At 39.8% G+C, this 16960-nt stretch overlaps 1 protein-coding gene across 2 annotated transcripts in view; it reads right to left on the bottom strand.

The window, feature by feature from the left end:
* The window catches only part of TFDP2 (transcription factor Dp-2), a 45245-nt gene extending 28343 nt beyond the window's left edge, over positions 1-16902 (bottom strand). The window contains exons 1-6 of one of the 2 annotated variants that reach the window (XM_035133152.2): positions 16000-16902; positions 14852-14922; positions 13399-13439; positions 11693-11859; positions 6860-7072; positions 4544-4647 (exon numbers count right to left, since the gene is read on the bottom strand). In XM_035133152.2, coding sequence (XP_034989043.1) covers positions 4544-4546 — 3 coding nt within the window. In that variant the 5' untranslated portion in view covers positions 4547-4647; positions 6860-7072; positions 11693-11859; ... (1 more) ...; positions 14852-14922; positions 16000-16902. The remainder of the gene's footprint in view (positions 1-4543; positions 4648-6859; positions 7073-11692; positions 11860-13398; positions 13440-14851; positions 14923-15999) is intronic. The other variant, XM_035133158.2, reaches the window with a different exon arrangement.
* Between the last annotated feature and the right edge of the window lie 58 nt (positions 16903-16960).

Here is a 16960-nt window from a genome sequence, read left to right as displayed (position 1 = left end):
GAGGAGTCACAAAGACGTACATGTTATGTTATGTACATGTTATGTACATGTTATGTACATGTACGTCACAAAGACGTACATGTTATGTTGCAGGTCTCTCCCTGTGGAATGCCCTCCCACTAGAGGTCAAAGAGAACAATTACCAGACCTTTAGAAGGCATCTCAAGGCAGCCCTGTTTAGGGAAGCTTTTAATGTTTGATGGATTTCTGTATTTTAGAATTTCTGTTTGTTTTTTTTTGGAAGCCGCCCAGAGTGGCTGGGGGAACCCGGCCAGATGGGCGGGGTATAAATAATAAATTATTATTATTATTATTATTATTCTCCCCTGTCCCTGCACCAGTTTCCTTGAACAGAACAGTAATCAATAAAGCAGCAGCTTTTTAATACTAATAGGATTCCCCATATGCAAAATATATACCAAAACAGCCCAACAAGGACATCCTGAGGTTTTTATGCTTACAATAGGGGGAGGGTATAACAGAAGTAAAGGATGGAAGTCTGAGTCTTAGACTAATTCCAAGTTTGGAAAGTAGATAGAAACTAACCTACTGTCCTACATTGATGCATCAAATAGGGCAGACCTAGCTAGTGAGGGTGGGGGTGTGTCTCATCAACAAAAAGTGTAGTCTTGGCTTTCAGTTTCCCAAGCAAACAAAAACAGTTGTGAAGATGGAAATTCAGCAGTGGTGTGCGGGCTCTCCATTAAATGGTCTGAGTGTCTCATGTTGTGTTAGTGGTAGACAGCTCAGTTAATGTGGTAGCCCAGTGTGTGGCATCTGTGAAAAGGCAAATTCAATGTTAGAGATCACTAGGAAAATGACTGAAAATAAGTCTATCAATGTCATATGCTTTCCTATTAATCTATGCCAGGCATCCCCAAACTGCGGCCCTCCTGATGTTTTGGCCTACAACTCCCATGATCCCTAGCTAACAGGACCAGTGGTCAGGGATGATGGGAATTGTAGTCCAAAACATCTGGAGGGCCGAAGTTTGGGGGTGCCTGATCTATGCTGTCAAACCACTTGAAATACTGTGTACAGTTCTGGGTGACATGCCTCAAAAAGAATATTGTAGAACTAGAAATGGGCAACTAAGATGATCAAGGGCTGAAGCTAGACCCCTATCAAGAACTGCTATAATGTCTGGGCCTTTTTAGTTTAAAAAATTGCAAGTGAGGGGTGACATATTGGAGATATGTAAGATTATGTATCGTGTGCAGAAAGTGGATGGGTAGGTTTTTCTCCTTCTCACATAAAACTAGAACACAGGGTCTTCCAATGAAGCTGACTAATGCAAGATGCTTCAGAAGCATATCTGGAGGGATGAGACCCTCTCCCTCCTCTCCAGAAATAGCAGTGTTTTGATACTGTACCAGAGTTCATAGTTTAATGCCACTAAATTTTCAATTGAATATGTATTATTCAAAGTCAAGATAGCTGCAGCTACCTTCAAAGTTTCCTATTATCATGTAACATTTTAGGTTTAAAACTGGCATTCAAGGTCACTAGTATAAAATTATATCATGCTGAAAACAAGGTCTATCTTTCAGCAGAACTAGAAACTTTGAATATGTAACATGAAAGACCTATTTCCCCTCCATTGCCCAGGAGGGAACAACAATTAACAAACTGAACCCATTTAGTTTTGGCACGGCCTAATGATTATTGGCTTGAGGTGGTGGCTTTTACAATGGTGGCATTAGTGAGAACACACACCTTGCTAAACAGTATTAGCATCCTGTATATTTTGAAATTGCACCTGTTTACAGAGGCATTTCCTTGATATTTTGACCCAAGCCTTCTGTTTTAATGGGATTATTTTATTATATATTTTAATTGTGGATGTTTTTATTTTAATGCTGTGTGATTGGTTTTTATACATGTAAACAACTTAGAAGCCTATTTTGACATTGATCTGTATATAAATTAAAAATAATTTCAACTTTCTCTCCTGCAATTTACCATACAGGAATGTCTTTTTTCGTTTTGGTAACCTAAATATCACTGTAAACTCAGGGCTAAGGTGACAAGTATTAAAAAAGGCAGGAAATAATTATTTTCTGCACCATACTGCACATTCAGGAGCTATAAACTCCAAATTAGCTTCCAATTGCAGCTGGATAACTCTTGCAGTTCACTACAAAGACAGAATCTGTATTAAGTGAAGTTCTCAACCAAAGCCCGAGTCAGAGATGCACACTCCTGAACAGCCAACCATGGTACATATTAGCTTATAACTTTTCTCCATGTCACACCGCAACCGTTGTAAAAGCTAGCAACTTGCACTTTTATGGGCTTTGGTTGCTAAAAATGTCTGGTCTAAAAAAATTGCCAATTCTATCTGCTAGGATGATTCACTGATTGAGGGAGTTGCTGTGCATTCTTGAACAACAAAAGGAAATCTTGATTTGATGCCCGATCAGATCTTGAAGAATTATGGACAGCATGCATGATCACCACATTTTTCTTTAAAATAAATGCTTAAGCATAGTAGCATATTTAGTCATTAACGTGATTTAGGTTAGATGACAAAGGACTATGAACTAAGGAGTATGACAATCAAACTGCAGAAAAGTAGCCTGTAAGTTGCCCAACAATAGTCAGAGTGGAAGTGACAGCATGAAATGCATTTAACATATTATTGCATAACAAACTTTAAATATTAGCAAGTTCTTCCATGCAATGCAGTTTTATAGAGACAGGTGCTAAAAATTCTGCTAGTGACATGCTGGTTCTACTACCAAAAGATAAAATAATCTAGTAATAGACTGGAAATTGCAGGGGAGACATGGATCAATATTTTGTGCTATTTAACATACAGAAAGAAGTGTTCAGTGGAATAAAAAAAGTAATGTGTATTATTTCTTTGCTCTTGTTTCTACAAGTGGAACTAAACCAATTACGATAACTTTATTTGTTAAAAGCCAGATTTTTCCCAAGAATCAAGCATACAATGGATATTTGTTTACGCTAAGCAAGGAAACTATTGCAAGGGAGTAGCAGGAAATATTATGTAACTGTTTCTCAGTTAAACCACTAAGTGCAACTGCACAACAAGCCCAGTATCATTCCAGAACATCAGCAGAACTGCATTTATTAATAGTAGTCATACCAGTGCTTTCAAAATAGCGTTTCAACAGGACATGCTAGAAATCAGTTTCATTAAGCACCAATTATGATGTTCTCTATTCAGAATCCTAAACTTATATTAGCAACTAATGCTTACAACTAGTATTTTTTTTAAAAAAAATAAACCAAACAGTCACAGAAAATTGCTGATGTGTTAACCAAACTGAATTTAGTTGATGCAAACCCTATAGATACACCAATGGTAACAGGTTTTCAGGTGGAAGATACGGATGAAGCATTTTCTGATATTACACTGTACAGAAGTGTTCTAGGCAAACTAAACTTCATTGCCAGATGTTCAAGACCTGATATTGCAGTCAGCACTAATCTGCTGAGCAGACACGCTAACAATCCTATAGTTAAAGATTGGAAAGCACTGAAGCGCATTAACACGTTACCTGAAAGGTACTATGCACTACAGATTGAGATACACTGATCAAAAGTCTGGAGGTCCTGAAATATTTGCAGATGCAAGTTTTGGAAGTGACACCACAGATGGTAAAATCACATCCGGAGTTTGCTACATGTACAACCAGAGTCTGTTTGACTGGTCGTGCAAGAAGCAAACAACAGTGAGCCTAAGTTCTTGTGAAGCTGAACTCAATACTTATGGATTGTGAATGGTTGTTGCAATTGTGTAAAGACATGAGAATTCATGTAGTGTCCTATACAGGTTTACCAGGACAACAAAGCATGTTTCGCTTTGCTGACCTCTGAGAGTTGTAAGCAAAGCATAAAGCACTTGCAGTTAAAATTACGACATGCAAGGGAATGTGTTCAGAACGGACTTGTTACGGTGTCCTATATTCCAGGAACTGAGATTCCTGCAGATTTGTTGTCCAAGGTCGTTCCCAGGGAACGACACTGTACCTATGTAAAGAAACTGTGGCTGTAGTAACACACTGCCCAGTGATATATATAGAAAGGGGGAGGATGTTAGGTTTCTATTCCTCTCACTGTGCAGGTCACATGCCTGTGTTATGCATTCCAGCAAAGATTGTTGGAATCACGGGAGCGGATGTTTGCTGTATTCTGTTTCCGTTTGTTTTTTTTGTTTTTTCTTTGGACTTTTCTCAGTGAGAGGAGACATGTTTTCCTGTAGTTCTGCCTTACGCTTAATAAAATAGCTTTTAGTACACAACCTCAGCCTGGCTCCGTTTGCGTTTTATCTCTGCTGGACTCTGAATATGTGCTCATTGTCTCTAAGACATGGGTCGTAATAAATCGCCGGGAAGGGCTGTCAGAACTCCCTTAGCTGCACGCTGAACATTGATGGGAGAGACGAGCTGGATTCGTTCCTGCATTATGCCTGTGGATTGTTCCTGCCCCCGGCTGACCCGACAGGCTATCAGTGGAAAGGAAGTCTGGCATGAGTTTCTACAGTGCAATGCTGTGAAAGAAAAACAGTACTTACCATTTGGGGTCCAACATTCACATTTATTGGTGCAAATGTTTTTGGCAAACTCTTAGATGGTGAGTTGATGGTATACACTGGTAGTGCAATTATGGAAATATTTTCTAAAAAAGGAAAACCATCAATATTATTTTTACAGAGAAAACAGTAATGCTATGGAAACAATTTTGCCATGTAAGCATGCCAGTAACAATGCTGTTAAGGAAACAGACACATAGCAAGAAATGAGAAAGGCACTGTGTATTTTTAATTTAAATCCCAGTTTTCCCTCAAGGAGTACAGAAAGTAAGTTTACCCTCACAACTCTGTGAGGCAGGTGAGGAAGATATAGGGACTTGCCCTAGACCACCTAGTAAGCTTTGCAGCTAAGCAGAGGGGCAATTGTTTTCACACATTCAAACTCAACATTAGCTATTGAAGAAGAAGAAGAGAAGAGTTTGGATTTGATATCCTGCTTTATCACTACCCTAAGGAGTCTCAAAGCGGCTAACATTCTCCTTTCCCTTCCTCCCCCACAACAGACACCCTGTGAGGTGGGTGGGGCTGAGAGACTTCAGAGAAGTGTGACTAGCCCAAGGTCACCCAGCAGCTGCATATGGAGGAGCGGAGACGCAAACCCGGTTTCCCAGATTACGAGTCTACCGCTCTTAACCACTACACCACACTGGCTACCAATTGTATTGATTCATTGTATTGTATTGATTCATAACACTGGCTCCAAAAACCCAAATACAATGAGCACTGCCTCATGGAACTCAGTGGCTCTAGAAATGTTAAGTAGCATGTTCCTAACATGCCTACAATTTTCTAAGCAATGAACAAAGACTAAAAGATTAAACAACCCCTGTCTGCAGGCTCACAATCTGATTGAAATGAATCGTGAGGGAAGAGGAAAACAAACATATAAAAAGGGCTCTTTCTGGCAGTGATAGGTGGAGCTTATATTCTTCATTTGTTGCAGACCACCTGAGGCAGGAGTATACTCATGCATTCATAATTATTGGGAGATTCCACTCATGCCAGCTCCATCTGTTCTGGCAGACCTTTGGATCAGTCCCTATTGTTTGAGAAGACAAGGGCAAGGATATTCACATTATCTGAACACAATTTCTTTTCCTCCCATTCAAGACATAAAGGAACAGGCACAACTTTAGGAAACCTCTGCGTTTGAAAACTTAAAGATTCTTATCATTTTCGAAGATCTTGCACAGAACAATAATCACTGCATTTCACATCTTATCCATTCAAAGCAAATACCCTAATGAAAAGTAAAGGTAGACCTTCCTTTCGAAGAAGAGCATTAAGGGTGCCCAGTACCAAAGTTTTACCTATAATCAGGGCACAGTTACTTTCACACTTATGGGAGCAAAACAATGTTGTTTCAGCAAGAGGCAAGCTTATACAGGGAGTTACCCTTCCACATACACAATTTCAGTACAAACCATACCTTCCCCAAAACCCAACTTATCTTGGCACAATCACCAATTATCTAATCAGGGCTCTGTATCTGCAACTTCAACAAGTAGACTGGAGAAGTGAAGCACACCAATGCACATCTGAACTTATGATTTGTCATCCAGTTAGGAGTCAATGTATACAGTATATGTATTTCCTAGTTGGATTGGGAGGGGAGAAGTGGTTTTAAAATACAGTGGTACCTTGAATTACGAACGACTCAACAACCGAATTTTTTGACTTACGAGTGGGGCAAATGGCCACACGTTTACGAATTTCTCGACATCTGAACAGAAACCGCGGCGGTTTTTCCGTTTCCAATGCATTCCTATGGGAAATCGCGTTTCCAATGGCACTTTTCGACTTACGAATTTTTCGACCTACGAAGGTGCCTTCAGAACAGATTAAATTCGTAAGTCGAGGCACCACTGTATGAGCTATTTGGCTAACATACTGTGAAATTATTTCTCTGATAAAAATATAAAAATCTCAGAAGTCATAATGAAATGCAAAGAGCAATTTGGCGAGACCTTCTAATTTTAACTCTATTGATTGCTATCTGACCAGAATATATTTCTCCTGACCTTATTTTAACAGACCCTTCGAAGTTCCAGTATGGGGAAAAGGCAGGATATAAATATAATAACAATAATAGATCTCACTTGAAGTTTTACAGAAATTCTGCTCTGATTGCAATAGAATATTCAATGTTCTTTAGTCTTAGCAAAACATAAGTAATGTATCACACTTGGAACTCTGGAAACCAGTCTGTTGACTAAGCATGTGTAGCGTACATATCATATTAAGCAATCTCTCTCTTGAAGACAGTTACAGCAGTAGTTAAAAATTGGATCTGTTTACCTTTCACAGGCTTTCTATGCTTTTCCTTGTTACTTCACTGTTTAGAAAGGGTATGTAATCCATTGTAGGTGACAGTTCTTTAGTTGTTGATTCTCTGTTCACTATTACGATATGAGGTCAATTCTTTATTTAGGTTACCAGTCTTTTGCCATGAAATTACCAGAAGGTCATGAATTCAATATAACATGATCCCAGTATGTCAAGCAGAAGCACCTGGTTTAAGAGAGGTTATATTGGTGAACACAAATGTCTTCAATAAATGCTGAAAGCCATATTTTCTATAGAATGTTAAACTAACACCACATATGGTATTATTATGAATAGAATTTCCATTTTACCCTAACAAAGGACACACACTCGCCGGCACTTTGTCTTTGCATCTAAGATTTATTTAATCAGTTGGTACAGGCCTTACTACAAACCTTCTGTCACAGGATTTGTAAGAGGAAAGTAATTGTATGCAGACATTAATCTGATATAAAATCTAATCCAAAATTTAGATCTAACAGTTCCTTAGTATCTAGATGTTCCTTGTGAGTTATAAAAAGGAAGCTTTACTCCCTAGCCAGGCAGCAGTTAACCTGTAACATCAGACCATAGGGAAACAGAAAGTCATGGAAACACTATCACCTTCCAGAGCTATCTCCAGAAATCCTCATGAAGTATAGACAAGAAGCAGGCATGAAAAAACAACAAGTACTGAAAGAAAGAATGAATAAAAGCAAGAAGTCAAAAAACTAAAGGGAGAAAAATCGATCTTGTGTCATAAAGCCTACACCAGAACTCCTGATAGTGTACCAAAAGAGAGAAATGAACATGTGATGAATAGTTTGATGAGGGATGCAGAAGGGGTGGGGGAGGAATCTGATTAAATGCAACCTAAGGCCCGTGGGCTGGATGTGGCCCAATCGCCTTCTCAATCCGGCCCACGGACAGTCTGGGAATCAGCATGTTTTTACATGAGTAGAATGTGTCCTTTTATTTAAAATGCATCTCTGGGTTATTTGTGGGGCCTGCCTGGTGTTTTTACATGAGCAGAATGTGTGCTTTTATTTAAAATGCATCTCTGGGTTATTTGTGGGGCATAGGAATTCGTTCATTCCCCCCCCAAAAAAATATAGTCCGGCCCACCACATGGTCTGAGGGATGGTGGACTGGCCCACGGCTGAGAAAGTTTGCTGACCCCTGGTTTAAGGCATGCACACAAACCAGAGTAACTCAAAGGAATCACCCACTATATCTTTAAAAAGAGGAGAGCCTAATATATTTTTTCAGTTGTCTGAGAAACTAGTTCACAGATCAAGAACACAAAAAGCAAAATTTAATATATATATTTAAATTCTATTATGTTAGTAAATAATAATGACCTGCAGGAAAAACAAAAACACTTCATCAAAAATAATTTGTGTGTAAAAATAATAATAAAGACACATGGTACAATTACAATCTATGCCTAAAGGTTGTAGCATCAGAAAGGAGGAGAGAATGCAGGGCTACCTGATCTGTCTGTATGAGAATTGGGGTGACCATACCCAGGACTTGTGCCCGTGGAGACAGACAGCAGCTGTGCTGCGTAGCTGATCCTTTCACCTCTCACCTGGTGAATTTTATATGTTGTTTTGTTAAGTGTTTTATAGAAGGTGGCTGTTTTATTGATGATTTGTTAATTTTATTTTTATTTGTTAATTATTTAATATGATTTATGTTGTAATTGTGATGTTCTACTATGTTCTTATTTATTGTATGTAAGCCGCTTTGTGACTCATGTGAGTGAAAAGTGGCAATGAAATTGAATGAATGGTGAGGCTCTCCACCTCTTCCTCCTAGAGTAAGGCTGAGAGAGGAGGGACTTGCTGCTGCTCAAGTAGCAGCAAAAGCAAAAAAGGAGAAAAGCTGACGCAGCTAAAATGGGCAGAGGCAGAAGGAGAGGAAGGCAATGGTGATACCATACTATGTGATATGCCCTGAGCTCTGTACCTCCTAGGTACAGCCCTGGAAGGATACAATACTTTCTAGCAATAGAAGTTACAGAATACCAAAATTAAAATAAGAAACTATCAAAGTTTAAGGGCTCTTGACTACTGGCACAAACCTCTGATAAATTATCTTATTCACACACTCTACCATACCTCATTTAACTGTTCCGCTATTATTTTCTTAAAGACAACCACCACCTCAGTTACTACCTTTCATAGGAATGTCCACCATTATTGATTTTACTCAAGTCCCTAAAATCAGACAGTCAACATTTTATTTGAGAAGCAACACAATTCATCTGTGTTTTTAAGTTTTCAAGTCCAGATACAAAACGTTAAAAAGAGTATTAATCTGTTATAAATTATGTGATTTATAAATTATCTGATATTTTGATTAGAAATGCAGATCAAAAATATATCCTGAAAATCAATGCATTTCTAATTAACAAAAGCAGTAATCCTAAACTTTTTAGTGATTTTAACAATATTAATTTTAAGTCAATAAATTAAGATTTATGCACCAACTACACAGAAGCCTCTAAGTGACTTACAGCAAACAATAGATAAGATATATTTTGAAATATAAAGAATTCAGTTATAAAAACCACTGCAAAACCCCTTCCTTCATAAACAATTGGAATAAAGGAAAAGCCCCCAGGGCAAATGTCTAACACTTTAACAGTGGAAGAAGTCTGCCTTAACTGCTAATCATAGTGGACAGTGAACATGACTCAGCTGGCAGAACATGAGCATGTGACCTTCTGTAACAAGAAAGGTGAGGAGTTCTCTCGATATATGGACTCCTTACACAGATCTATTTGTTTAAACATCTGAACACAGCCATTCCTCCCTCCCTCCCACTTGTTTGCATAGACCACATATTGATATAGTATGGTTTAGTTTGTACTGTATTTCAATTTAAAAAACTATTAATAAAGAAAGGAAAGTCACAATTCATATAATAACACACCAGTAAAATAACCAGGTGGGAGAATATGTTAATGTTGAAAACACTAAAAGCCATTACTAGTGTTAAAATAAAAAAAAAATGGAGGGGGTGTTAAAGTATTCAACTGGTGGTAAAAAGATTGCAGTGTGTATGCCAGGTGAGCCCATACGTGGGGCCCGAGGGGGGTGCCACTAAGAAGGCCTTCTCTATATACTGCTTTTGGTGCCTGCCACAAACTGTTTTGTTATAACAAGTCTATCAAGGCATCTGATTTAAGTAAGTTTTAAAATGACTAATTTGGGGTGAAGTCAACATAGCACATTTCTGTTACCTGCTGGAACAATCTCCCCTCTCCTCCCACCACACACTATTCTGGGAGATCTTCCGGCCCTCCAGAGTGTATTTGGGGGAATCATACAGGAGAGGTAGTCTCACTGTGCTAGTTGAAGCCTCTGAACTGGCTTCCACTAGTCAGCCAGTGCGGTGTGTGAGCCAGTGTGGTGTAGTGGTTAAGAGTGCACTCATAATCTGGGGAGCCAGGTTCGCGTCTCCGCTCCTCCACATGCAGCTGCTGGGTGACCTTGGGCTAGTCACACTTCTTTGAAGTCTCTCAGTGCCACTCACCTCAGAGTGTTTGTTGTGGGGGAGGAAGGGAAAGGAGAATGTTAGCCGCTTTGAGACTCCTTCGGGTAGTGATAAAGCGGGATATCAAATCCAAACTCTTCTTCCACTAACATTAACAGGGTAGTTGAATTCAGTCCTTTATTTCATTTTTTAAAATTTTTATATGTAACTTGCTTTTAATGTTCATTTTTAATTGGTATTTTAATGAATGTTTCAAATTGCCTAATGCAAGCTGCTTAGAGGTCCTTTGCTCTAGCAAGTGATATATAGATTTTGTTAAATAAACACACTTTTAAAAAGCTAATTGTTTTGCAAACATTCTTATTTGTTTGTATAATCATCATAAATACTAAAGTTGTTGATATGGCTTTTGCTGCTCTAATGAAGTTAATACTTTTTAAATACTTAAATACTACTTCTCAGTGTTTGACTCAATGTCCAAACTAATTTATCAAACTGAAATTGATACAAAATTACAATTAACTACACAGTTGTTTTAATTCAAAATGTTTTAATCATTCAATCATGCTTAAATTTAAGGCCTGCTTGTATATGCAAACTTTGTATAAGAAAAGGCATGCTCTTCTAAACAGAATGCATTGAAGATTTACTCAAATTTTACATGCATCAAGGATTCTTTTCAGTGACTGGCACACTAAACCCATCTCCTATTAATGCTCATTTCTTGTCAATAATGTAAAACAGCACAATATCAGTTCCAGCCTAATAGTGCCACCCACACTGTCTTGGAATAAACTATAAGGCAACTGGTGTGTTCATGAGCCAACAATATTCAACCTAGATCAGAGCTAATATTTATGATGCACAAATTAGCCAAGACCACCAAACCAGTTAAAATTAAGATACTCAATGCCATCCACTAAATTGCTTCTTCCAAACCTCCTTTTAAACACACACTGTGTGCTGACAATGCTTTTACTATGCTCACTTTCCCCTCAATGAAAAATCTTAAATAGCCAAATGTTTTATTCAATTTAAAATTAAAAAATTTAGGCATAACTATTTTGAGAGGTTTTTACATAGTGCCATACCCAGCACTTTTTATTTACAATAACTGGTTTAGCCCACATTATTAAGATGCAGATGACATATTCCAATTCTGAATCTCTAAGTGACAAACTATAGTAACTTCACCCCTCCCCCAGCATACTGCTCTTTTCCTGTGTAAACTTTCAGGAATGATTTATTGAGCACATTATGTTCAACTCTTAAAACTGCTACTGAAGGTAAAAAGTATCCAATGCATTAGGTAAAAATACTTACCCAGGAAGACAGAAACCAAAACGATATATATATTCCCTGGACTAAGGAAGCATGCCTTTTACTGCAGTACCAAGTCTCCACAGTCTTTGTTACTATTCAGAGGAAACTTGAGATGGTGCCAGACATGAGCAGTCAAATGCAGAAGCACTCCATTTACAAGTAGATATCTAGAATAGCAAAAGGATGCTCTGATAAGATGGTCTCCTGTATAATATATATTAATTTCCCCAATAAACTTTACAATTGCACAAAGATTTTTAATAACTTTCCTTGAAACACTATACTTTGGCTAAAATTCAAAGTAGTGACGCTAGCATGTGAGAAAGAACTGCATGTGCAGCAAGAGCTTACTGTACTTTGTTATGACTACTACAGCAATTCTCACTTTCAAAGAGGCAAGCAGTTTCTAAGTTGCACATGATGGTGCAGAAATATCAAGATGGTGCTTTCCTCTCTCATTCTCAAATAAACAAAAAAAATACCACTACAGGTATTTGAATTCTTACTGTATGCCAGCAGTATAAATATTGTGTTCCATTTACTCAGATATCAGAACATTTTAATTTGTAAAGAAAAGAATGCAGGAAAGATACCTTAAGCCACCTTGAACAAAGTTACTTGAAAGGAAGAATACAACAGGAAACTGCTGAATTACAATTCATCAGGAGGTTCACTGTTATCACTAATTGGACTAAATTGAGACAATGAATTCTGACCACATTACATGCATTAATTGGCTTTCCAATGCCAGGATATGTTATGAGCAACTCTTTTATAATTGATCACTGTTAATCACTGACTCTGTACTTCTTACATTCCATCTACCTCTGACTTCACTGTTTAGATTATTTTATAAAAAATATTTATCAATCATTTTATATTAAAAGTTATCCAAAGCAATTTATCAATAAAATAATAAAACTGAAAACTTTTTAAATTGCAGTATCCACAGTAGATAAATGATGGGATGTGCCAGACCAATACTAGTAGTCAGGGAAAACCTGGATGAAGAGTTATGTTTCTAACATATGCCAAAACCTTAGTAAGGTCCATGCATATCTAATTTCCAAGGGGAAGCAGTTCCCCCACAAGCTATGTGCATACTTTATATAACTGTGACTCATGGTAACATTTATGCATCTGATTATGTGAGCTGCAGCTTATGGTATATTTGTTAGCCTTTAATGTGCAAAAAGACTCTGCTGTGAAGCACACTGAGAAGTTAAGTCTGATGAAAGGGAAACTTGATCTCTCCCCACTAAAGCAGGTGTAGTAGCATCCTTCTCTCACCCCCGGATCAAGGAATCTAGTAACAATTTGAAATAAGATTTCCAAACTGTCTGATCAGACCATAATTCTACAATCATGGTCCATGTATTTCTCTAATCTGAAATATGAGATACAGGCTAGTATCATCTGGAAAAGGACAGACACATACTGGGGTGAGATTTTTTTAAAAAAACGTTAGCGGCAATATTTTCAATGAAACAGGATTGTAAAGGTCCTCCAGCATGAAAATAGAGATTCTGACAACTTACAGAACTGGAGGTGGGAAGTTTCATTTTTCCGAACTTCAATTCATATCTGGACCCCAAGTCAAATCAGACAGAACCTGAAGGGTTTTGAAATAAATTGGCCAGTCTTTCAAAACAGGGTCCAAAACCAAATCTTGTGGTTGATGCACATCTCTTAGACACACAGCTTACCTTCATAAGTGAACGCTGCCATCATAACAATCTCTCTTCAGCTGAGAAAAGAGAGAAAAAAGGAACAGTGAAATGTGTGTGTGTGTGTGTGTGTGTGTGTGTGTGTGTGTGAGAGAGAGAGAGAGAGAGAGAGAGAGAGAGAGAGAGAGAGAGAGAGAGAATTGTGAATTTCAGAGCAAAATCAGCCTTCCATTGAACAACCTGGCTGATAGTCAAAGGCCAGGGATGGAGAACTATCAGACTTTGGGCTTACATTGGCCCAGGTCCCAATTTAGACAGAAAGACCATTTCCCTCAAACTACAGCCACCAGCCTTGCACCTCATACCATATGTGGCTCAGGTTTGAGGCAGGTTGAAGTATGTCTGACAAGCAACTATCAGAAGCCTTAAAGTGATACCATTTCTTCAGTGAAAAGGGAGGCTTGCTTAATCAGTGGTGACAGCAAGCCTCTAGTAATTGACTGTACTATGAAAGCCAAGCTTTCATGACGCAAGGCATACTTGGTCATCTGTGGGACCCTTCCAACCTTACAGAATTTAACAGTTCAAGAAGTCACCCAAAGTGACCCCACCATTGGTTATGACCATTTCTTGTTTTGTACAAAGTAACTTTTGAAGTTGATTTCAAAGTGCAGTTTTAGCCCTCCATTTAACTGCTATTAGACAGCTTCCAATGGAGCATAAAATGGAAGTGCAAGGTTTTTGTCTATCCTATTTCTGCTGCAAGTGAAATAAAACATGTAGCTAGCCTGTAGTGTGAGTTTGCATATTTTCAGTTAAATAGTTTCTATAGACCCTAAATATGTCTGTTGTAGATTAAACAGTTTTCAGTAACAACTAATCAACTGGTGTATAAACACTGACAAGTTAATACTTATTACAGCATTTATGGGCCAGCTTTACCTTTAGGTGGGGATAGAATTGTGTTTTTCTGTATGTGGGAAGTTAAAATGTGGCAGTCAGTAAAACAAACACTAGAAATGTCAGTCCTGGAATTTCAACACCATGCATGCCCTACCCCAGGTTAGTAACAAACAGTTCTGTCTGCCTGAGGTTGTAACTTATGGCAAATCTGGGACATAATCATGTTTCTCAGTACCCTACCATCCTCCTCCAACACAGACACAAAAGAATGTCTAGCTACAGGCATTACTTCACTATCTCATTTCAGCTGCTTCTGGATTTTTATTCAAAACATAGATAAGAGTGTTTTGGCTTGGAAAGGTCAGTTTGAGATAATGGCAAGTATTTTATTCCTCTATTAGTATTTTGCATAGATTTAATGTACATTATTTAATATTTACACACTACCATATTTTTTTGAATGGTATGTAGTTTGCATAAACATTTTGGCCGAGATCTTGAGATGGTGGCAAATAACCCCCCCCTCCAATTTTTTCAAAAAATAAATAAATAAATAAATAAATAAATAAATAATATAGCATATGCTTACCTGGGGGTTAAACTTCATTGAAATCAGTGGCATTTACTTCTGAGTAAAACATGTGTAAGCACACTTCCACCCTAAACAAAGTTAGGCCACAGTGAACACAGAAACACATTCCTGAAGCAGGCATATTTAGAATTGGGGCTCTAAACAGTTAAAGCAGTTAAGTAGCCCTTATTGCACCAACTTCCGTTACAAGTTGGCACAAGGCAAAATAAAGGAAGCTGGTTTGAAGAGTAATTTTAAAAAAAATCAAGTCCCAAATTGGGGGGCGGGTGTGTGGGTGCGTGCAACAAGCCTCTGCACCCCATGGGGTGGCGGAGGAAAGCTCAGCAGTCTATAGCCACAGCCATTTTATTCATGGATTCATGCAACGTTCTTCATTTTACCAAGTTACCTATACCAGGGCAGTTGCACCTCCGATCCCAGCCCTTCAGGATTACAAGCCTCGCAGGAAATAATAATCAGGCTCTGGCCATCTGTTTACCGGCGGTGGAGGGGGAGGGGTGCCCAAAGCGCCGTGTGCGCACTTCCCAAGTCACAGCAGTATACTGTAGTACCCAAGGCTCCCGCGACCGCCAGGGTTGGGCAGCACCGCTCTCGAGGCCTCGTGGATCCAAACGGGCACCCGAGGGAAGGTGAGGAATGGCGAGGACAGGCTGTGCGTGGAAGGGCTGCAGGGGTCCGAGGAGAGCGCGCCCCCTTCGCAAGGCTGGAGGAAGAGGAGGGGACGCGGAAGTGCGGGGAGAGAAAGCTCCCCGGCACACCAGCTGCAACAGAATTAACCACAGAATTGCAGAGTTGGGAAAGGACCACGAGGGTTATCTAGCCCAGTGCAGCCCAACGTGGGTCTCGAACCCTTCAGGAGCCTCATGTTCCACCAACGGAGCTCTATCTCAGTAATAAGGGAGAGGGCCCTCGGCGGCGATGGCAAAGAGCACGACCCGCCTCTCCTCACCCTTCCGGCCCCAAGACCACGAGAGAAGCGTCGGGGCCTAACGGCCGTCTGCAAAACACCGACGCCGGTTTCTGAGGAGAAAGGAGTGCGGGGACCGGGGGAGGGGGCAAGCAGGGCAGCCTTAGCCCCACATCTCCATTAAAAAGAAAAGACCCGGTAAGTCCCGGCGTCGTCGTCGGACCGTAATGGCTCTTACCGGCCTCAGCCGCGCCGCCCGCCTCCGGTCGCTATACAGCCCAGCCGGCCGGCCAGCCTTGCCTCTCCCGCAGCAGCCCCAACAGTCGCCTCTGTCAGGTTCGCTATCGCTCTCTCTCCCCCGCACAAGCTTGGCGGCGTCTGGCGACCGGGCTCGCCCATTGGTCGACGCGTCCGCGCGGAGCCTGGCGTCTCCGGGTTCTCATTGGTCTCCGCGGCTGTGTGTACACAATCGGCGCCACCACTCGGAAGCGGACGGGCAAGAGGGAAGGGGCGGGGCTCAAGTTCTGGAACAACTTATGGGGCATGGGGAGGGGAAAGGGGGCGTGTCGTCGGAAGCCGATGGCGGCGGCCGCGGCTCCTCGCCGACCACAAGCCCCGCCCCCGCTCCGGATACAGTACTGGGAAATGTTTGGAAGCTAAGCTGCTGCTAATTCCGCCCATCAGTCTCTAGGTTGATAAGGCTGTGGCTGCATTGGCGGCATCCAGAAGAGAAAGTTATGAACGTGTTTTAAGACCAAATAACCACACTTGAATAATAATAATAAATCTCTCTTGTTTATGGAACTGGATACTTGGGGAGTCCGACAATGGCTCTAAGCAATTAAGCAACAAGTTTTCTCTTCTTAGCCTGAACCAATTCCCATTGGGGGTTGTTATTTTCATGACAGGGGGGAACACTTTTCGGAACAAATACACTAAAAGATTGGTGAACTAGTACATTATCTATGTAGTTATATATCCAAATTTTAATTCTTCATATGGTTCATATGTTATTCATAACTTTGAAACTATTACAGAGGTCTCAAACACAGACAGTGGTGACAAATATTGACAATCTCCATTTTTGATAGGGTGCAGCAGAAGGGGAGAAACAACAAGGAAAATGGGGTGGGAAGTTGACTAATAATAATAAAAAGATGTGATTTGATTATATAGGCTAAAAATGTTGAAACTTAGTA

Source organism: Zootoca vivipara, chromosome 5, assembly GCF_963506605.1.
Source record: "Zootoca vivipara chromosome 5, rZooViv1.1, whole genome shotgun sequence".
Lineage (NCBI taxonomy): Eukaryota > Metazoa > Chordata > Lepidosauria > Squamata > Lacertidae > Zootoca > Zootoca vivipara.
Note: the sequence above shows the minus strand (reverse complement) of the source record. Positions and strands in the feature narration are given on the sequence as shown.